General features: G+C 40.0%; 1 protein-coding gene across 4 annotated transcripts in view; it reads right to left on the bottom strand.

Annotated features, from left to right (window-relative positions):
* The window catches only part of UTRN (utrophin), a 454,275-nt gene that overhangs the window by 308,293 nt on the left and 122,394 nt on the right, over positions 1-23,588 (bottom strand). For all 4 annotated transcript variants that reach the window (XM_079779951.1, XM_079779952.1, XM_079779953.1 and 1 more), the window contains 11 exons: positions 21,089-21,292; positions 20,031-20,212; positions 19,131-19,281; positions 17,877-17,996; positions 16,136-16,237; positions 13,213-13,320; positions 12,750-12,929; positions 11,751-11,920; positions 6,857-6,980; positions 3,818-3,905; positions 129-358 (listed from right to left, as the gene is read on the bottom strand). In XM_079779951.1, the coding sequence (XP_079636077.1) occupies positions 129-358; positions 3,818-3,905; positions 6,857-6,980; positions 11,751-11,920; positions 12,750-12,929; positions 13,213-13,320; positions 16,136-16,237; positions 17,877-17,996; positions 19,131-19,281; positions 20,031-20,212; positions 21,089-21,292 (1,659 nt within the window). The remainder of the gene's footprint in view (positions 1-128; positions 359-3,817; positions 3,906-6,856; positions 6,981-11,750; positions 11,921-12,749; positions 12,930-13,212; positions 13,321-16,135; positions 16,238-17,876; positions 17,997-19,130; positions 19,282-20,030; positions 20,213-21,088; positions 21,293-23,588) is intronic.

Raw genomic sequence — 23,588 nt, 5'->3', positions numbered from 1 at the left:
GAGGATGAACGTCCGCACAGAAAGTTGATCAGAGCAGAATTAACCTAACGGTCATGAAACAAGGAGCATTCCTTTCAATACAGGACTGGGCACAGAATTCTTTCACATCCCGGATGGTGTCTCTTTACCTTCACACTCCGCAAGGCCTGCTGGGGGGATGCTGAAGAGGGGGCATGTTTTAGCCACTCCTCCTTTGTCTTTATGGTCTTGTCAAGCTCGTCGAGTTGCTTAAAGCAAGTGTTTATATCTTCCTGGAGCTGAATCTTTCTTGCCAGATCTTCCAAATGCTGAGATACATTCTTCCATTCTGATAATACCTTCTCCAGGATATGCTTTATATCTTCAGTCGGAAGACCTTCTACACAGACATGAAAAATAAGCACACACTTCATATATTATGACAAAACTGGTTTGGAATTTGTTATAAATATTCTAACATACTCAAAATAATGAGGTAATCTCACATAAAATGATCATTCCATAATCCCTTTTAACAAAACAAAAAATATATAGTCATGAAATAAAATAAATATATATAAAATCTAAATTATAATGATGCAATAATAATGCTGCTGCTGCTAAAAATAACTGTTCAATTCCTTGACAAAGTGAGAGAGGGGGAACTTGAAATGGTGTTTCAGGAGTGGTGTGACTATCACAAAAAGACCATCAGTAGAGCTTAGAACTTCAGCCACTGCCTTTCCTATACAAGGTGTGTTTGCATCCTTGGCATCCTGGCATTCTGCTAGCTTCTAGCCTAAGCCAGGGAAATAAAACAGACTCTCTGGAGGTGTCTGGGGCTCTGACATCAGAAGGTAGACACTCTGTTAACAGAAAAAGGGCAGCTGGCTACAAAAAACAGGAGGCAGCTTAAGTCTTTGGTGACCAAACCACAGTGTCATAGGAATTGCAAAATGAATAGCAAGAATTCCCAGTGCTGGGAGCAACCTGGGGAGTGTAGGGACAGTCAGCCAGCAGCCAGACCCACGGGCATCAGCAAGCCTACCCGGCACACCACACACAGACCAGCAAATACCAAAACATCGATGCAGCAGTAATATTATCTACTTCAGAAATACATCAGAAAAAAATGCCATTATGTTTATTACAGGCACCTTATACTTATTTTTAAGTGGGAATATCCCAACAGTTTTACTTATTTATTTTGATACATTATATCCCCAGGACTTATCTTATATATAATTTTGCTTGTCTACTTCTTTTTTTTATTGATTTCTGGGAGGAAGAAGGAGAGAGAGATAGAAACATCAATGATGAGAATCATTGATCACTTGCCTCTTGCGTGCCCCCCACTGGAGATCGAGCCTACAACCCGGGCATATGACCTTGACCAGAATTGAACCTGAGACCCTTCAGTTAGCAGGCCGATGCTCAATCCACTGAGCCAAACCTGCTAGGATTTATCTCACATTTTTGAGAGTTAGGAGTGTTCATAGAAATAATCAAGTTATATGTAAAAATAGCTTTTGTCATATAAAATCCTGTAGAAGTACTATGAAAAAGTATGAGAAATCTGCACAAGAGAGCATGTTTGTTGGGAAGATAGGAGGCTGATAAAGACAATTATACTTTATAAATATGTACCATCGAAATCCGGGGTAATGAGAGCACTAAGGGAAAAAAGGCAAGTACAATGAAAGTTCACTTCTGACCCACAAACGATGCAATTTCAGAAATTCCTGTAACACCTGGTATCCATTGAAAATTAGAAATGCAAACGTGACATGATTTGAATACATCACCCGTGTCAGTGGCTGAAGTTCACTGTCTGTCAAGCAGGTAACAGAATATTAATTAGACCTAAGCAAAACATTCACACCATAGCCCAAGTTCAATTATCTCTGTTAATGGGGGTCATAAGCAAAATACATTAACATCTTCCTGACGAACTAACTGAGCGATGGAAACCCAGGCTGTGCTGCCGCCAGGTCGTTTCTATTCTAAGTAGGCAAAAGAATAACATCAACCACCTCATTTTCATGTCAGCACTTGGTGCTAAACAAGAAAGAAAATCGAGCAGGTAAAACACAGTTTTGAGATGAAAAAGTATCGCTGCTCATTTAGAAAACAGACAATGGGTGCTCATATTAGGTACTAGGGAAGCCGAAGCAACCTCTCCAATTCCTTTGTTTATTCACTGACAGTACTTCATGATCCATTTATGTTGCCTCTTCAAACCAATTCTCAAAATGTAAATCTCCCTCCTCCAAGCTTGAGGTAATATAGGTCGGACCAATATCAAGTAATAACGAAAGCACAAGTTGCACCATAAAAAAAGAGGAAAACTACATACTGTTCTTTAAAATAATTGTTTTGCTCCCAGAGACCCAAAATAATGACTTTTCTACCTCTATACAACACCCAACTCTTAGAGGACTAATCAAAGCCACATTAATAGCTCCTCATTTTACTACTTACCTAGGAAGAATAAAATAGAACATATTCTTGCCATTTATTCTCATTTGACTTTATGCTTTTCAGTGACTGCACTGTTGTAATCAAGAAAAAGGTTTACAGAACATGGGACCATCATATACTTTGCCAGGCATAATGAGCGTCAATTCATAAAGCCAAATGCCCATCCAATGCCCAATGACTCTATTATATTTGTTGGCAAACCCTAAGAACCTGATAAGCAAAACCAACACAACCAGGTATAGCAGAGCATTTCTGTTTTAAAACCTCATTATGCTATATGAGCTATCACAAAACTTAATTCAAATGCATTAGCCAGAAAAGTCCTATCAGACTTCATTATGGTAGGATTTTTGATGGAATAGTTTGAGGAAGCCAGTGACATGATTATTTGAATATGCTTTTCTAATTGAACTGAATCATTTACCTGCCTCCTTACCTAGGTAGACTATGGCCGGATTACACCCTATTAAAAAAATCCTCTTATTAATTATCGGTGTTCTAGGACTTACTTCAAATTTCTAGGGGAGGAGGAGGAGGAACAGAGAGGATCACCCAATTGTGCTTTCATTTCTGTTCAACATTTCTGGTTTTATAGCAGCAGCAGGATTATCAGCACTAACCACATGTGGAGAAATAATATGCAATGCTGTAAAATTATAATAATGGCTAACATGGAACGACAGCGGGGAACTTTTAAAAAATCATTTTCATTCTCTCACTAACAAAAAGCATACACCTTCAAAAAATGATAAAATTAAACCCAGAACATATAAACCCTAGTCAGATCAATGCCCCCATTTCTCAGCTTTCCACCCCATCCTAAAAAATTTTTAATAACAGATATTAAATAAATAGAATTAGGGTTCTGTAATGAATGCATTTCCAGTCCTACCAAAGCTCAAAAAAATGGTAATGCAAAATATAAAAGGTTTCTTGTGAAATTAAAAAAGCATATATTAGGTCACAAAATTCATACCTTAAAGTAACTTTATCTCTCCGATGTTGCCAAAGCAAAATTTTCTTTTACAACCCCCCCGCCTCCCCCATACACACAAATTTCCCAACATATAATCCCAAAGGAGGAGATTTTTAAATCTATGCAGTAGAGTGTAACTCTTTTGCTGAGGTATCAGAGTTTTAGTTTCCCTGATCCTGTCTAAAAGCAGAACGACTTTGCTTTTATCAGTTTGATAAATCAGCCTCAGCATAAGATTTCATTTGAAAAAAACGTTTTGCTGACAAAAAAGTTTCTGAAAACCACTCTTCTAGCAAAGAGGGTTAGAGTATCAAAACATATATATTTGATTTGTCAAACTGTAAATAGGATGCAATGCCACCATCTAAAAACACATTAAAAAAAGAAAATCAAGGGTCTCACCTTTTCCCATTTGCTCCAAAAGGATTTGTCCAGTTTTGTTTAATTCATCGAGTCTGGGTCTTCTTTCTGTCTGTTCTCTTTCTATTCCCTGGAAATAAAGTCTCAATATAAGAATACTGTAAACTTTCTTCTCAGGATAATGTTGAAGCTCTTTTAAGTTTTAGTGTTTAAAGTCCCTCCCACATTCCCTTTAGGTGGCACACAGTTTACCTAAGAGGATACTACAACTATGCAACTGCAGGCCACCTTCCAGAGCACCAGAGATGTTTAATTTTAAAAGGTATATTCAAATAAACAATAAAAAACTTGGGTTTCTTTTAAAAAAAATGTTTACAGTTACGAGTTCCTATCAAGAGGAAATAAGTAAAATTAGTGGTTTAGATCCAGGTTATCTATCTATTCACATATATAGCCTCCACATATGCCACACCATAAAAATAAGGGTTTGTATCCAGTGAACTGAATGTGCTCGGACAGAGATCAATGAACAAAAATTAATTAACAAGAAAAAGAAACAGCCCTCGCTGGTTTGGCTCAGTGGATAGCATGTCGGCCTGTGGACTGAAGGGTCCCAGGTTCAATTGTGGTCAAGGGCACATGCCTGGGTTGCAGGCTCAGTCCCCAGTAGGGGGCATGCAGGAGGTAGCTGATCAATGATTCTCTCTCATCATTGATGTTTCCATCTCTCTCTCCCTCTCCCTTCCTCTCTGAAATCAATAAAAATTATTTTTTAAAAAATAAAGAAAAAGAGACCAAAATAATTTGAGTCACAGTATTTTTGTTGGTATTACATTAAGTCTAGAGTGTATTGCAAACTTCAGTCATCAACATAAATTCATACATAATTTATAAATAATTCCAACATACTTTAGAATCCAAACTAAAGTATTTTGTTCTTTGTATTTTAAAAATGGCTTAATTTAATATTTATGTCTCTATGGTTTTATATTCTCAATGTGCCTATTAACAGGTTGTGAAGACAAATTCCACAACCTCTAAGAAAGGGCTGAACAAGACCATGAGAATACATACACACACACATACACACATACATGCACACTCAGTATTTGAAATTTTTCCCTCTCCTCAATTCCCAATTGATATTAATTACTCAAATTGTGTCTAAAATAGAACAACAAAAACTTGTAGGAAACCCATATTATTACAACCAGACAATCCAAAGAAGGATGCCTCTTCTAACTTATGATACATGTAAGCACTGTCAAATAAATATAGCTTTCCTATTTTCATCCACATAAACTTTTTTTTCCAATATATTTTATTGATTTTTTACAGAGAGGAATAGAGAGCTAGAAACATCGATTAGAGAGAAACATCGATCAGTTGCCTCCTGCACACCCCCTACTGGGGATGTGCCTGCAACCAAGGGATTCCATGCCCTTGACCGGAATCAAACCTGGGACCCTTCAGTCCGTAGGCCGACACTCTATCCACTGAGCCAAACCGGCCAGGGCCAGCCACATAAACTTTAATTTGACTACATAACACAGCCATTTGTTTAGTAAAAGGTCAAGAAATAACAAGAGAATCTAAGAAATACCATTTCTTTTTGTTAAGCTAAGTACTCACGCAAAAACTCACCATCAAAGTGGAGGAAAATGATTACCCCCTTTATACAAACTGATTTTTGATACCTTTTATGGCGGTGGTGGATTGGACTAGGGATTCTCCACGTGGGGAGTTTTAAACATTCCCCCAAACTCCTTACCAACAAACTCCACTGCTGATGTACATAGCAATACAGGCTTGCTCTAGATGCCCAAATAGTTGATGAAAGGATGTGCAGAGGCTTAAGGACCACCAATGACATAAATCACTACAACCCCGTCACAATTTCAGTAACACACATATGGGTACAAAGCAGCCGAGCTAAGCTCCATTCATTTGATTAGCATTTATGTTTAAACAACGGTGTCTCTTCTCTAAAGAGAATATATTAAAGAAATTTGAAATATAGTAACCCCCTTATCCTCGGGGATACTTTCCAAGATCCCCATTAGATGTCGGAAACCACGAAGAATACCAAACCCAATATACGCTATATTTTTTCCTATTTATATACAACCATGATAAATGAGGCACAATAAGGAATTAACAAGATACTAATAATAAAATAGAACAATTATAACAATACATTGTAATAAAAATTATGTAAATGTGGTCTCCCTCTCCGTCAAAATACCTTATTGCACTGTACCCACCTTTTCTTTTCACATATCTGAACTGCCAGCATCACTACTCTTGTGCTTTGGGGCCATTATTAAGTAAAATAATAGCCTTATTTGCACATAAGCACAGTGCTACCTCAACAGTCGATCTGATAATGAAGACAGCAACTAAATGACTAACAGAAGGGTAGCCTATACAACGTGGATACACGGAACAAAGGTGGGATTCACGCCCCAGGTGGGGCGAAGCAGGACAGTGCGAGATGTCAACATGCTGCTCAGAACGGCATGCAACTTAAAACTTCTGAACTGTTTATTTCTGGAATTCTCCATTTAATATTCTTGGATTGTGATTGATTGCACATAACTGTGCGTTAGGAGGTACGACTATAGTTTGCTGCAGAAAGCAAAACGTCTTCTGCACACACAGTCACAAATTATTAGGTACCAGATTAAGATCGAATCAAGAGGGGGGTGGGAGTGGCCGGGGAGAGGTCAATGGGGGAAAAAGGAGACTCATGTAATACTTTAAACAATAAAGAATTTAAATTTTTAAAAAAATCTAATCAAGCTAAAAATAGAAATAATATTTAGATCACCTTAGGAAGTAAGTGTTCCTTCCTATACAACTCAGTGGTTAAGGAGGAAGGGAAAAAATTCCTCTTCCACACAGGGATCTGATGCCAACCAGCTTGAATCGATTCGAAATTTACTACAATGTTCTAAAAGCTGCGTTATGGCTACATGTATTCTACAGGAAGCTTCTGGGTCTCCTCCCATCTTTCTGCCAAAGTAAATCTATCCTGATGAAATATTTTATTCACTAGTGTACTTCTGTTTTATGTTTTACCTTCAACTTCTTTTTCATTTCTGAAGTCTCTTGCATCTTCTTATATTCTTTTATCTCTGTGGCCTGAATGGCAGTCTTTGATTTCAAAATCCAGTCCAGCAGCTCTGCACTCAGGGCATCAAACCTGATTTGAGATTCAGATGTTAACACTTGTCATTCGTTTCCTTCTATTGTGTCACTTGGCTCAGGAAAGGGAGCAGCGGAGCACCATCCAGCCAGCGTTTTAAATACTCCTCAGAAAACAAAAGAGCCAGCCCAGAAATACAGAAACCGCACAAAATAAGATCATGCACGCACAATTCAAAGTATGAACAGAGGAATAATAGTGTCGTGTTAATAAAGAAAGAAAATAAATATTAAACAGTGGAAACTTTCAAAGAAATTACTTGTATTTTTATAAACGCCCATAGATAATGAAAAACAGATTTGGTTAGATAGTGACAAAAAAGAACAAGTAGGGACAGGGCTAAAGTTCATGCCTTGTTTAATCCAGCATGTTTCTGAAGTGAGCCTATTGTATGCCAGGCACTGTTCTGGGCTTTGACATGAGGGTAAATGAGACAATCCCAGCCGTAGGGAGGGCCATGGAAAGTGAAGGGCAATAACAAAAGGAATTTGTGAGGTGCTAATTCCAGGAATTCACAGGCCACTCCTCATCCAGCCAGGGAGGGAAGGCTTCCTGGAGTAGAACAGCATTGAGCCAGGAGTTTTCCTTGCAAAGGGAGAACAAAGAAAGGAAGGACTTACACTTTGCAAACCACAAGTATTTAGATGTGGCTGGAATGGTGAGTACTAGGCAGGGAGTACACCAACCAGTTAGTAGACAGGCCCTAGATGATACATGAAAGCGTTGGGGTTTAAACAAAGGGCAACTGAGAACCAGTGAAGGGTTTAAAGGGCAGTAATGACAAGACCCCATTTACGTGTGGGTGCTCACAGAGAAGATCAAGAGAGGCAAGACGAGAGAAAGGGCTGGTGGGAACAGGAGCCAGAGAGCAGGTAATGACAGTGGGGAGGAAGGAAAGTGTGCAGACTGGAGAGGTGTTGGGAAGGGAAGTCAAAACACAGTGAGGAGGAACAAGAGGGGAAACATTCAGGGATTGCTGGCCACACACCAGGCCCTTTTCTAAGCGTTCTGTGTGTATTCTTCACTCAAGGCCTCTTCGCAACAATCCTATGAAGAATACACTATCATTTCCCTTTGAATGATGAAGGAATTGAGCTTCTGGGGTGTTTAAATAACTGACCCAGGCCACAAAGTTAATAAATGATGGAGCTGGGAGTCCAACTGAGGCCATCTGTCCTCTGATCAGACTCTCCCGCCAGGGCTTCTCAAAACCACCTCTGGATACTTGCAGGCACTTGAAGGTGAGCATGGGTTGTCCTTGCTGATTCTTTTGGGAAACTTTGCTTGAAGTTTTTCTAGTGAAAACCACAGTGAGGAGGAGCAAGAGGAGAAACATAGGAATATTTGTTTTTTCATCCAGGTAAATTTTCTTTGTAGCTGGTACAAGATTTTGTGACACTCCAGGTACATAACCAGGGGTCAGTGTGCCGCTCAAACCATGGTACCCTCCTCCTGTCATCTTACCAGTTGATTTCTCTTTACTCTTTCAGCGAAGGGGAGCACCGCCCAAAGGTCACACATTTAAATGACCTTGGAGACAGTCCATTTCTGAGAAAGCTACGGGGTGTTCATGAGCTCAGGCCACTTTAGCCACGTCTACATTACAGCAAACGGCTGTCCCTACGGTGGTAAGCAGCCACCAGCAGCACCAAGGGAAGAGCAGGGGAAATAAACCACCATTTCGGAAGCATGTACTAGTATTATTACAGGAAGTTGTGCCCAGCAGTTCCTTAAGGCCCATATCCGCGTGGACAGCTCATTTTAAGACAAGTGCATAGTGGTTTCTAAGGGTCTGGAAGCCATTTTACAATAGAAATGGTAAAGAATTTCCTGGACTTTAGGACAATGAATGGTAATTGGAATATGAAGCCTATCCTCAAATACTAAAGAGGGGAGGTATTGCTCTATCTTGCCCCAGAAAGACTGAGCTAGCTTGAATCAAAAAGTTGTGTTATGGCTACATTTATTTTCCAGGAAGCTTCTGGATCCCATCACATCACATATGGGTAGACTGAGAGGGGGCCAAGTTGGGGCTTAATTTCTAATACTGAGATTTCGCTGCCTTCTATTAGGATGAACTGAACATCCTCAAACTTCTATTTGTCCAGGAACCACCTAAAGGAATTTCTACCTCAACCAACCAGTAAAACAGAAAACTGTGGTCCTCGCAGCGGGTTGCTTACCCAACAGACACCTCCCTCCCCACACTTCCTCCTTGCTGCCCGAGTCCCCAGAGCACAACTAATAGCCTGGAGAGGCAGGGCAGCTTCAACCTCCAAAGCACCCAGGGCATGGACAAGCGTCCGAGTCCTGACCAGTGAGACTGGGGGAACTTAGCTGATGTTTTCCAGGAAAGATCTCCCTGATTTTAAAAAAAAAGAAAAGAAAAGAAAAAGAATAAGAAACTGCCCTTCTGCCTATAAAGCAGGTTGTACAGGATGTCCGTGCTTCAGTAGCCCCTTGGGGACCCGGAGAAGACAAGCCTGAGGGTGAAAGCCACCAGGCTGAGGAAGGCGGAGACTACGTGCAGCATGCTGCATGACCACCCCTACCTCCAGACTCCTTGTAACATGAAATGAGACCTCAGTAAGTCACAGGTACAGTATTGTGTTTCATGTAGCAGAATGCACCTTATACAACAGGCCGTGTTTAAGATTTTATAGTTACGCACTTGCAATATTGTGATTTATAGTAAGAAATATACACTGAGTGGCCAGATTATTATGATCTCTGAACGCATAATAATCTGGCCACTCAGTATATTCACCAGATGCATGAATTCGTGCATGGGTGGGGTTCGGCCAGCCTGGCCAGGGGGAGGGGACGTGGGCGGTTGGCCGGCCTGCTGGTCGAACTCCTGGTCAAGGGGACAATTTGCATATTAGCCTTTTATTAGGTAGGATATACACTGAGTGGCCAGATTATTATGCGTTCAGAGTTCATAATAATCTGACCACTCAGTGTATATTTGGTCTTAGTCCCATTTCTGGCTCAGAGTTCCTAAAACCCTTGAAATTTCTTAAGTGATGAGAACAACAGAGTTATCACTTCTTATGTTAATGAGCTGACTTTTGGACCTCGCCTAAAGATGGGGGCTGGTTGCCAAGAGACCCAACCATGTGATTAGGGGTTGGAACTTTCAGTCTCACCCCACCATCCTGACCTCTGGAGGGGAAAGGGGCTGGAATTCGAATCAATCACCAATGGCCAATGATTTATCAATCATGCCTAGGTAATGAAGCCTCTGCAAAAACCCAAAAGGACAGGGTTCAGCGAGCTTCCGGGGGTGGTGAACAAGTGGAGGTGCCGGGAGAGTTGCCACCTGGAGAGGGCATGGAAGCTCTGTGCTTTTTCTCTTATCCTATGTGTCTCTTCCATCTGGCGATTCCTGGGTTATATCCTCTTACAATAAATCAGTGGTCTAGTAAGTAAAATGCTTCTCTGAGTTGGGTGAGCCACTCCCACAAATTAATCAAACCCACACAGAGGAGGTCTTAGGAGCCTCCAATGTACAGCCAGTCGGTTAGAAGCACAGATAACAACTCGTTGGACTGAACCCTTCACCTGTGGAATCAGACGCTGTCTCCCGGTAGGAAGTGTCAGAATTGAGTTTAACTGTAGGACACCCAGCTAGTGTCCCATGAACTGCTTGTTGGGAGAATCCTCCCACTCCCACCTACACTGGAATTGGTACCAGAACCTACTGATGCACCCTAGTGTTTTAAAACCTTCTCAGCTTCCAAAAGCACAAAGTCAGCCCTGGACAGACGCGTTGCTAGTTATACTGGCAGAATACAAACACTCATGAAATGAAAGGTCTACGACAACATTAACACCAAAAGCACCTTCCTCATCTGCTGTCTTGGCTCCAAAAGTAACAGTTCTATGGAGGGACACTGGTCCTTCGAGGAGATGCTATTGGGGGATGCACAGCCCTGTCACCAAAATGAAAATCATCCGGTAAAACTGGAATCCTGCTTTGTCTGACAAAAGCTAAATTGGTAAAATCACATCATTTTTATTCAGGCAAAACTAACTGCCCACTTACCCGAGCACTGGGACGCTACTGAAAAAGGGAGAGAATAATAGTTCTACTCAAGGGTGTTTTGAGGACTAGCTGCTACAGCATGGCTTAACAGGGTAGCTGGCATTCATAAAAGCTCTATCTATGCCAGGGTGATTAATCCTCTTAAAAAAACCCAAGTTGAAAAGATGAAAAGATAGCATAAGCTAAAGATGAATCTTCAAGACAAACACAAAGAATCTGTTAATGAATCTAGAAAAACGAATTAACAAAGGAAGAAAGAAAACATGAAAAAAGAATGAGGGGGTGAAAAAAGAAAGAAAAAGGGAGACTAATTACTTCCCTGAATTAAGTATTTTTTTTACTTGAGAGAAGAGAAAGCAGATTCACAAACAATAAAGAGATGTAACTAAAGCAAGACTGTCAGAATCGTGATAGTGAAAGAAAGAAGAAATGAGGGATCGTGGGCAATCATATCCTCCCAGGTCAACGATAGGAAAGGAAGAAGAAAGGGTTTCAGCACACAGTTCAGGATGAGCACAGGATAAATGAAACCATTTGAGAGAATACAGATACTTAGCCAGTCGGAAGTAGAATATTCAGAACACTCAGGGGTAGTGAGTGGTTCATAACAATAATTATGTCTACATTTGCATATCATTAGTGATTAGTATGACATAAGTACTGAGTACAAAATACATAGTGTGGGGTCTTGGGTTTGGAAAATTTCTGTCTGCTCTCACTTTTTCTTAGCTTCCATATCCACGGGGATCTGTCTCTTCTTTGGAGGAGGAGGAGGAGGCAGTTCTTGCTTAGACCTTTTGGTGGTTACTTGTTCTCTTATGTGAACAGTCTCCAAAAGGTCCTTCTGAGGAATTTGGGACATTCCCAGCTTTCCTACAGCCTGAGTCACCTGAAATAAAATCAGCCAAAGTTTTAAGGTTTTATTACAGCTTTATTGAGGTATAATTCCTATGCCAGAAAGTTATTTCTTTGACGATGTAAATCCAATGGTTATTAGTGTACAGACTTATGCAACCATGCCAACTTTCTATTCCCAGAATAATTTTATTATTTCATAAAGAAATCCAGTACCCATTAGCAGTCACTTCCCAATCTCTCTCCCCCTTGGCTCCTGGCAACCACTAACCTACTTTCTGTCTCTATGAGTTTGTCTATTCTACGTAGTTCATATAGATAGAATCATGGTGCCTATAAACTTGGTACTGGCTCTTTTTACTTGTATGTTTTCAAGGTTCATCCATGTCATAGCATATATCAGTACTTCATTTTTTTAATTGCCAAAAAATAGTCCATTGTATGGCTATACCACATTTTGTTTATCAATCCACCTATTGCATATTTGAGTCATTTCACTTTTTGTCTATTATGAATAATGTTGCTATGAACATTCATGTAGATACCAAAGTTTTGGGTTTTTTATCAATTCGCTAAAATATTTTTAAATGAATAAAATTTAGAGATCATTTAATGGATTCATGTCTGTTATCAGTTAGCAAGCGTTAAATCACTGGATATTAATCTTTTTTTAAGATCCATTAAAATTTACTTTAGAAAACTAAAGAACATTTTCATGTCAATTTTTCAATTTTATAGTAAACCAGATATAAGGAACCAACTTTTTAGTTTAGCTACTACTCTTTTATTTCATAAAAACTAAAACTAACCTGAAATTTAATTTCTTCTTAATAGCACAACATACTACCTAGAGCAAACAGTACCTGGTTGGAGGAATCTTCTAGTCTCTGAACCAGAGAATCCCATCTCTGAGTCAGTTCCTCAGAATCACTGTTGATCTTCTTGGATGCCTTAGGGTTATCAAGTAGTTGACCCACATCCTGGCCAATCTCACTCAGCTGGTCCAATGCTTGACGCTTCATTTCCATGTCTTCCTTCAAAATCTAGTATTTCAGATATTTGTTAGATGACTCCCTTTTAACAGGACTTTATCTTCCTGTTCCCCAGTCAGGGCATGTAAACATGTATATATTTTATAGTAGAATGTACCCCTGTAATTATCTGATGCTAAAACATAAGACTCCTGGTTCTAGACCATTCCATGGCAGCATTCCAGTGTTAGGTAATGTGTCCTACTATGGATTTTCTAAATGGTTTTAACCATTTATGTAAAACACTAAAATATCACAAGCTTACAGGACAGATGCTGACAATGACATCACTTACAGCCAGGCGCCGAACACTGATGCTTAGCTCCTTTTGGTCTCTGAAGTTCCTCGTCTGGACTTTATTTAACGCCTCTTCTTTTTCAGTTAGCCAAGCTTTCAGCAAGCACTATAAATAATAACAAAAGTTAGATATACATTTGGGGAATCATTTGGTAATTCGATTCAATCAAGTTCCCAAATCTCTAACATTTATATTCTTAGAAGCTTTATCCTTATCTTGAAAAAGAAGGGCTTCAAAAACCGAAGCATGAGGCATGAGTGACACAGAAAAGATATTAACCTTCTTAGATTTGCAACAGATCAACCTGAAATTAGCCCCAAACCTGGATAAGTAAACCTAATTCTCAAGGAGGTTGGGGATCTAAAAGGCTATTCGAGTCTCCAAAGAATCACATTGTAACACTCCGGAGACTTGGAGAATCTGGGATATTGCCTTGTCTCAGTCCCTTGTTTTAGGGAGGAGAGAGAGGAGAGCCAAGTTATACATCCAAGGTCCCTTGGCTAGTTCACAGAAGAGCCAGATCAAAGACCCACACTGCAAAGCTAATGGTTTTTCCAGAGCATCATGCCAGAAAACCACACCAACCCTCCAGGTTCAACAGCAATTATGGTCAGAGGAAGAAGTCTGAGGATAGTCCAAAGTATAAAGACAGTTAAACTTCATTGGCCAACAATACAAGTTGTTTTAGGCAGAAGTAGGAAGATCAATTTGAAGCAGGAGTGGAAAACAACATAGCTACATTGGGATAATTCTTCCCAAAATGTGGCATCTACCACACCAACCCTTTTCTATAGAACGGATGTGTGTGTGTGTGTGTGTGTGTGTGTGTGTGTGTGTGTGTGTGTGGCGGGGGGGTGTCTTGGTTCTATGTTTGCAACAGAATCAATTCTTTCTCTAACTGTATTTTTTTAATCAGTGGATTTGACAACTATTCCTTTCCTCTGTATTACACAAACAAAAAGATGAAGATGAAGGACATAAAGGACAAAAGTGGATCCTGCCCTCAGTAATAGTAAGGGTAATAAGATATGCACAGGAGTAACTATGGCACAAGATACAAAGTGCAGACACCACACAAGAGACGGCTTCCAGTTTAGAGACAAGGAGAGCGGGGGATTTATAGATGACTTCACGGTTCTTGATGGCTGGAGAGAACTCACAAATGAGGAGATGGGTCTAAGGACATTCCATGGCCAATGCCAATCCTTAACCAAAAACACAAAGGCTAGAAAACAAATGAAATACAGCCACTCTTTCAAAAAACAAAGACAACAAAACAACAGCCCAAACCACGAGGCACCTACAGGGCCCCACGCATTGGAATAGACAGTAAAGAAGAACCAGCACTATTCCTGTGGCATTGGCAGCCTCGCCATGGGCTAGGGACTGGGAATTCAGGGTTTGAGCACTGGGCACATGGAAGGACAGAGGGAACACTAAGGTTGGAAAGGTAGGTTGGAGTTCTTTACAGAATAGGCCCCCCTGCCACACTTCACACTGGCCCATGCTTACAGAAGTTTGGAACCAATTTCTCACAGCCCATTGCTGACGCTTGAGGCCTCGGCAGCTGAGTGCACAATAACCCCATGAAAGAGGTACTAACTGGGATACGGCTGACTTGGGCTCATTCCTGCAATAGCAGATTTCTCTACATTAAGTACCCATGCTGGATTCAACTCTCCATTTTCAGATGATCCCTCCTTCCACGTCACTAGCAGAAAGCCATTCAAAGGTGAGTTGTAAACCCAAAATACTGGCCAAAATACCAGCTACTCCTTACTTGTAAATATTTTTATTTGCCAAATTAAAATTCTTTCCAAATTTTAAATTATTTTACTTAGCAGAAAAGTAACACAATGGTTTTCTCTGGCAATCAATGTCTCCCTCCTACTGTCATTATTAAAGTAAACTTTTAACTACTCGATGTTACGCTTTGGAGTGAAAACAAGGGTCTAAGTAAATGTAAGTATTTCATAAAGTGAACTGTAAATATTTCAGAAATCAGAATCTGGTCCATTACGGGATTCTTAACAGGAAGACTGTGACCAATGATTGGGGGTGGAGAGTAGTGATTAACAATTTTTACTGGGACAAATTTTGTACCTCACTTTTGAAGATGTTCTAGCTGCACCATATTTAGTAAACCACAAAGCATCACACACTTGTTTTTATTGCCTGAAAAGCATACAGTTGCTTTTTTGTAGATGGAAATGAGATGCATTTAAAAGAATTGAAATGGACACTGAGATGAGGGAATAGAGTATCTGCTTATTTTCTAAACCACAACTGTTTGGTCTTTCCAGGCAAAGTTTTCCTTATTTGTATTCTGTTTTGATGGCTGCTTTTCTGGAAGGGTCGAGGAGGCAAAGGGCCCCCACTCCAACTGAAAACCTAAAGGGGCAGTTTTGCACCAAAGGTTCGTTTACTATGGTAATGCTTAGTAGGAAAAAATATACTAGTATCCAAATGTCTAATCAATGGTGTTGCTAAATAATGTTTCCTAGTTGATTTCAGTAGTTATTCTGTTTTAAAACCATTAAAAATTCTTGTGATTTAAAGGCCACAAAGTATTGAGTGGATTCCTTATTTATGTAGCACAAACTATATGCTAGGCACTATGTTGGTACAAGTTCAAACATGTTACCCAGTACAAATGCAATGAAATGATAATGTCAAGCAAACCCTGAAAGTAGCATGTCTAAGTACTAACATTCTTCAAAATAAACACAAATTGTTGTCACAGTGGAGCAATACAGTACAATCTCTATGAATACTCTTCATGTAAAATGGATACAAATCTGACTTTAAAAATAACAAGTAATTCCTTTAGAAGAAAAGTAAGACTTTATTCTAATGCCATAATTAAGGATGAGTTACCTTCCACCATCTATTTTGACCACTATGGATAACAGTTTCATACCTGTTCTTCCAATAATTCCTGCCACAAGATATTGATTTCGTGTAACCTATTCCAGCGTTCTTCCGTCCATCGGCACACTGCTGTCCAACGTTCACCAAGTTTCTAGTAAAGGGAGAAACCATCCTTTGTCAACACAGCTTTAAGAGACAGTTATCACAATCCTCAAAGAAATTCTTGACATCAGTTGTTCTCTATTACAAAGTTTTAAACATATATATATGTATATATATATATATATATATATATATATACACATACATATATATGTATATATGTATATATATATATATAATAAAAGTTGCTTTAAAATAATACAGATGAATCCTATATATTTATAGATGAGAAAAACTAATTTCCATAATGTACTAATTATTTTATCCTACATAGCTAAAAAGTAGCACAACTAGAACTCTATCCTATAACTGTCTACTCCAAATTCCTGCCTTTTCCATTTTATTGTGGTTTTTATTTGAGAATTTAGCAATTCTATATATATCTTCAAAATAGAGAAAACATCTACTTTTTGTGCTGAAATTGTTTTCAGGCTGTAATTGTCTTTAAAACAAAATACAATATATCAGTAATTTTTTAACCACTTTTACATGCCAAGAAAATTTTCATCTGTAATACAAAAGTTAAGAAAAAACTTTTAACCTTATAAAAACTATGTGTTGAATGATAGTATTCCTGTTAAATATACTTAATTGATTTTTTTCTATTTACATCTCATGATCCATAGAAAATTCCACAAAATTTAGACACAGAATATGTACAAGTACTAGCAATCCTAAATAAATAATTTTGATAACTTTTTTTAAAAAAGTATGCTTCATAATAAGTTTCCCAATAAATTATTTTGTTACCATTATATAGATAACTAACAAATGTTCAATTTATTTCTACATTACTTAAATATAAGCAAGAGTTATTTAATTCATATTATCCTACTTTGATATGTAATACCAGAGAAAGCTTTGTACAGTGCAACAGGTCGAAGACAGAGCCAGAAGACAGGTCTCATCATGAAAACTCCCTGTCTAAACAGGCTAGACACGAATGCCTACCTCTCAGATTACTGTAATAACTAAGTACTTCTGCACAGAGTCTCACAACCACTGGCCAACTTTAAATGAAGATACATGTCCGAAAGTTTCTGAAAATCATAAACTGGCAACACCATAGCAGATGATTCCAGTATTATTCAAATGAAATACCAATCAATCTCTTTGTAAAGACCTGACACCATAACCTTTGTGAGAAAAGAAGCAATTTGTTGGGGTTCCTAAAACTGCTATTGAAATTCACACATTGGTCCACCAAAGAAACAGGGATAGGAAATCCTCCATAGCTGAAATTCTCAAATTTTAATATGCATGGACCTTTTTTTTTCAAGTGCAGATCCACTGAGCCCCAATCCCAGGAATTCAGGTCTGCCTGGAGCCCGGGAATGATTCTGAGCAAGAAGCCTGTGGGCCACTTGTTAAGATCACTTCCTGTGCTTCCCAACCTAGTTACTACTGCACACAAGGCACACCGCCCATTCACCCCAAGGGCTGATGTAAAGGAATGGTCCCGAGGTCCTCCTGTCACCATATGCTGTGGAACCCCAGCTGGGAAGGACAGTCTAAAGTAGGTTCTTCTACTCTTCTACAGTGTGATGAGACGTAAAGAATAAGGGTACATGTAATGGGGTCTCAGACCACAGGCCCCTTGGGATCACCCTCCTTCTCAGGGTCCTTACCTGTAGCTGGTCTTCCAGGACAGCTGTGGCACTCTCACCGCTGTTTTCATCAACAATCACCACCATGTGAGTTAATGAATTTACCTTCACCTGTTCGGCCTCAAGATCATTTTGCAAGCTCTAGATAAAAAAAATTAAGATATACCATTATCTCTACTCTCTCACATTTACCTATTTAAAATCCACTCGGTTGTCAATAGTAATTAAAGACATTTAATGAGGCATCCTGTTTAAATTTCCAATCATTACCCTAAGTGTTCTACTAATGAAACAAGCCCGTTATATATCTTTACATTTCAGTATGAACCAAAGCAGTTTGAAAATGCAATGTCATAACAGAAGGCAAGTGGGATGTCATTACTTTCAGTCCAAATTGTGGCCAAAAAAAAAAAATGTAGCATAAATGAGTTGAATGTCTATACTAGGAATTAAGGTAAGAATGTAGAGTTGGTAAATCAAAAAAGTCCTGAATTTAACTATACAAAGATCATTTTCTCTAGTGCAGCATGACATAAAGTGAGAGATAAGTAGATAATATTTGATAGTCGGAAGCTATTCTGAATAGCTGTCCAGGAAAGCAGTTAAGGACACAGATGACTTCCATTCTCACCCTTTCCACAGGAAGAGCATGGCAGGTGCTAAGATGTATGTATACAGGTAATTCATTTAAACACTACCAACAGTGTTGTCAAAGGCCTTTGAGTTGCATTTAAAGTATCCCTAAAGCTTTATTTACCAGTTATCCAGATATTTCATTGAAAAATCAAATTATTCAAACAACTTGCAGAGGGGCTATTTGCTCTACTTTGCCTTGACTATGAAAAGTTTTCTCCTTAATTTGTGATCAAATTAAATTATCCACCGAATTTTGATTCTTCACCCAGTGCCGGATACTTTTCCAGATTGGAGAAGAAGCAATAGCTTTCCTTAAAGGGTAAGGTACAGATAAATCTGAGGGTTTGCTTCTTTGCACGGCATTGATGCTCACACACTCGGGTTCTTAACCACTTACAGGCCCAAAACACAACCCTTGAGAATCTTAGGGAAGCTCTGGGCTTTCCTAAGAGCACTATACATACCCACGTAAAATGTTAGTAAAGTCACATCCCCACGGACTCCAGCCTCTAAGCTGCTGATGAGCAGAGGACACTGAAAAGTGTCCCACCTCTGCACTAAGGACAGAAGCCCGTGAGAAGGCTAATTGCTGCTGTTTCATATTTGATGAGGTAGAAAAGAAAAACGAGCCAGATTTACTTTATGATCTTCTAGCAGCTTTTGCAAGGATTGTAAATCGTCATCCAGGGGACAAGTCTCCATCTTCTGAATGCGTTCTTCCGTGAGCGTCAACCAGGCAGAGAGCTGCTGCAGCTGCTGCTTCTGCAACTCCATCAGCACATCGTGCAGCCTGTGGGGAGGGACACAGCATCAGTCCCACTAGCTTTTCCCCTTTGCAAAGGCAAATACACACAACACACACTCCTGGCAGCAAACAAACTGGGTGGGATGGGGGGTAGGGACTGGGGGGCAAGGAAACTCACTCCTGTCTAACCATTTAAAGCAGCACTTAGTATTTAAATATAGAAACAAGCAAACACACACACACACACACACACACACACACACACACACACACACTTTCATTTTCCACCTAAATGGAATCAATTAAATGCAGTCCAAGAATGCAAATAACAGCACCCACCATTCCTATCAGAATCATTGTTTCTTCAATCAGGAATTCCTGCATATTAAATAGGTGGAAATTGCAATGGAATGTAGTTTGCTCCTTAATACACAATGCAGAGCGGGGAAAAGAACCATGGGAGGCTGGGGGAGGGGGGGGCAGTACTGATTTAAAAAATGTAATAAATTGTAAATAAATACTACATAGTCCTGTCTTCACATTGAGTTAATGGTTAGCCAATTTTAATACTGCAAGTCAATATCTATCCATATAAAATGTCCTTTTCTTTTACCTAATTTCTGTACTCCAACTTCTACCTTTTAATTTGGTTATCACATCAAGATCATACAAAACTCCAGCAACATTTTACAAGGCAAGCTCTGTAATTATCTTGCATTCACAGACCTTTATTTCAACTAAACCGTACAACACACATTGTGGAATAAAGTGTTAATTTCTTTGCTTCCACTCACCGAGACTGTCTGTCCATACTCTCCACCCTAAGGGCCTCCCATCTAGCATTCAGCAGGGTCATCTGTTCCTGAATTTCAAACTCCTCTTCATCGGACAGAGTCCCTTGTGTTATCAGCTGGTTTCCTGCCTGCAGGACACTCCCCACACTGCTCTGGTGTGCAGTCAGCTCCATCATAAAAGCCTAGAAAAGTACATCACTATGATTTGTGAGCAGCTCATTGAAAAAAATGTAAATAAATTAATGTTGCAATATCAGGGCTGCAGAAAAAGGCAGCCGTGAAGAGTGTAAATAAAGTAGACTTTGACCCAACTTTGAATATAGGAAAGAGGCACTGGCCTAACTAAAAAAAGGGGAATCTATCAAAGAAAACAATATTACATCTGCATTTATTTTGATACTGAGAGATCATGACATGGAATTATGAGAAAACAGAATAAAACACCATGCTCACCTAAGAGAAACTGCTTAAAGAATCTGACAATTTCTATTATTTTCAAACCAAAACAGCACATAAGACCTGTCAATTAATATACTGGCACAAAAACAAACCTACTTAATCAAAAAGAAATCTCCATATAAGCTAATCACTACAGTGCAATATACTATATTCTCAAAATAGTAGGAAATTTTCATTGTATAAAAGTATACATGAACACTGGCTATGACATTTGCTTAATCATACAATAAATAAAAATAACCGCTTTCTGGGGAACATTCCAAGTCTAAAGACTGGGTGTATTGTATTAATTAGCCACTTTGTGTTTTAACTATAACCATACACTTCAGAAACTAGCAGTGCTGTGCACTGATTTGTGTCAGTGGCTCCACAGAAGTTACGAGTTACGATAAGATTAAAATCTGAAACCTAATTCCAATGCACAGTGAATCACCCGCGCCGACCTTAAAACAAAGCCCTATTTAAATATCACGAGTCCTAAAATGTGCCGTGAGCTTCCTGCGGAGCAGAATTCAGTAAGCACACACATCAGGGCAGAGCCCGAGAAGGCACAGGCACCGTGGCGGGCAGGGCCCACTCATGGGCCACAGATTATTTACTTCGTGGGTGGCAAACTGCTCTTTGACTTCCTCCACATCCTCCGAGATGTCATCCTGCTCCTGGAAAGTGTCCTCGGCAGAAAGCAACCAGGTCAGCACGTCCTCCAGGGCTGTCTGATAGCTGTCCAGGTCCATGTCCACCTCGGTGACGGTGCTGGGGGTGTCAGCCCGGGGGCTCCCGTGCTCCTCCTCCGGCGCTGAGCTCTAGGAAAACAAAGCCAAGAGAAAACCCCCAAGCAGCGTGAAGATGAGAAGGTGTTCAACGGAGACACGCTGCATGGAGAGCACTCCGGCAGGAAGAGCCCACTGTGTCTCAGACATTCAGCCAGTTCTCGGGCACTGGGGGAGCCAGGCCCGGAGCTACTCGGAAAGCGTGTATTAGTCCCCGAGGATGGCCAAGAGCACAGAAGCAGCCTGCTCTCCTGGAATCCTGTGCTCATGGGGATCCTCACATAGGTGGGAAGAGACAAATAACCCACGTGAATCACTCCTGAACAAAAATAAAATGGCTCTTAGTGAAGCTAGGAACTCCATGGTCCCAATAAGAGATGCTATTGGAGTTCAGCCAGGGCTCAAATAGGAAAGGTGCATGCAGGGTTGTGTTGGGCCTTAAAGGATAAATCTCAGTTAAAGAAAAGGACGTAAAGATTAGAACTCTGCTCTGACCCTAGTGAAACTGCTTTTACTGAAATGCATGTTAGCATTTTATTTTTGACCTTGAAAGGCAGGCACACATACAGGCTGCTGATGGTAATTTTTGGAGGCTGCTACCCTCTGCTTTACTTGCTGGTCTTGTTTTTGTTGTTGTTGTTGTTTTTAAGCCCATGGGAATAAATTCATCTCAAGCAATGGAAGATTTTTATTTACTTTAGAATCTTATAACCAAATGAACTCTCTTTTGTTCATTTGTTCCCTTTTAGGGCAAAACTTCTTTAAAATTTGCGGACAACCCATCTTCACTTAATCACTTCCCATCCACAATGTTTATATATTTCAAACATACAACAATGTAGAGGGGGAAACATAAGAAATTCTCATGGATTCGACAGCTACGATTTGTTAACAGTCCCTTTCAGATTTGGTACTGGTCCCCCACCACTCAACTGAAAAGGCTTTTGCCAATGTCACCAAACACCTTCCCACTGACAAATCCACTTTTCTAGCATCACCTTTAGGGTGACCGTGTTATGAACCAACAAACTAGAACATTTCTATAAAAACGATGCTAGGACAACCCGCATAAACCAGAACTGTCCCCAGCAAACCTAGAGATCTGGTCACCCTCTCTCTTACCTAAACGCTCAGCCCCACTGCATGGCTGACTTCCCACCCTCCTGAAGCCCTCCTTTCTCTGCCTCGGTAACACCACACTCGTTTTCCTCCTGACTCGGCAGCCCATCTGTAAGTGATGAATCTCCTCAAAATTAAGTCTGGGCCCTGTTTTCTTCGCTCGGTGTACTTGGTCTGAGTGGTTTCGTTTATTCCCATGGGGTTTAAAGAACCATCTATATCCCACAGACATTTGCCTTTTTATTTCTGAACCCAAACTCCAGACTCCTCTGTCCAGCTACCCTAACATCTTCACGTCAATGTGAAAGGCATATCCGACCATGCCTATACTTAGCCTTTATTTTCTCCCCACACTTATTCTTCCTCAGACTTTCCCATTTTCCTAAATGGCTCCTTCATGCACTAAACTTCTCCAGCCAAGAACCAGGAAGCCAGCCTTGGATTCTCTCTCTCCCTTTCACCTCTCATGTTTAATATGTAAGCAATTCCTACCTTCAAAATGTGTCTCCAAGCCATCCAGACCTTTCCCTCTCCACAACCAGCATCGTCTGTCCTCAGGACTACGACAGCCTGCTCACCTGCTAACCAGTATCTCACTTCCCATTGCCACCCACACTGCCACCCCGGCAACCCCCTTCTCCCTCAGCCTCCAGAATGATCTCTGACAATATAATCACATCACAAGACGTCCCGCCTTAAAATCTTTCACTGCTTTCCTAGTGCTACAAGATACAATTTAAAATTCTTAACATAGTTGACAAAAATACTGTGACAGCAAGAAACTGAATGAGTGAGTGTGTAGGGCTGATTTCAATAAGTTAGTAGGGGAAGACTTCCCTGAAAAAGTTCCATTGAAACTGAGGACAGATTGGAAGCTTGCCATGCAAACAGTGGGTGGAGGAACATTTCACAGAGAGAAACCCACGTGTAGAAGAAAGAGTCTTAGGGAAGGAGTGGAAACAGTCCACACGACAGCAGTGTGGTGGCCAGAGATGAATTGTGGAGGGAGGCTGGGTATTGTAAAGGACAAGAGATGAGTCTTCAATTAGCATGAAGGCTGGAACAGAAAGAAAACGTGCACCAGGCACATTTTGGAGAAAGAATCACACAGACCCAGTCAACTGTATGCAGGAGTTAAAAAAATGAATAAATCCATGAGCACACAGATGAAGCACAGGATACCAAAGACAGAGAAGGGAAAATGAGTTAA

Source organism: Cnephaeus nilssonii (assembly GCF_951640355.1).
Source record: "Cnephaeus nilssonii genome assembly, chromosome: 9".
NCBI lineage: Eukaryota > Metazoa > Chordata > Mammalia > Chiroptera > Vespertilionidae > Cnephaeus > Cnephaeus nilssonii.
Note: the sequence above shows the minus strand (reverse complement) of the source record. Positions and strands in the feature narration are given on the sequence as shown.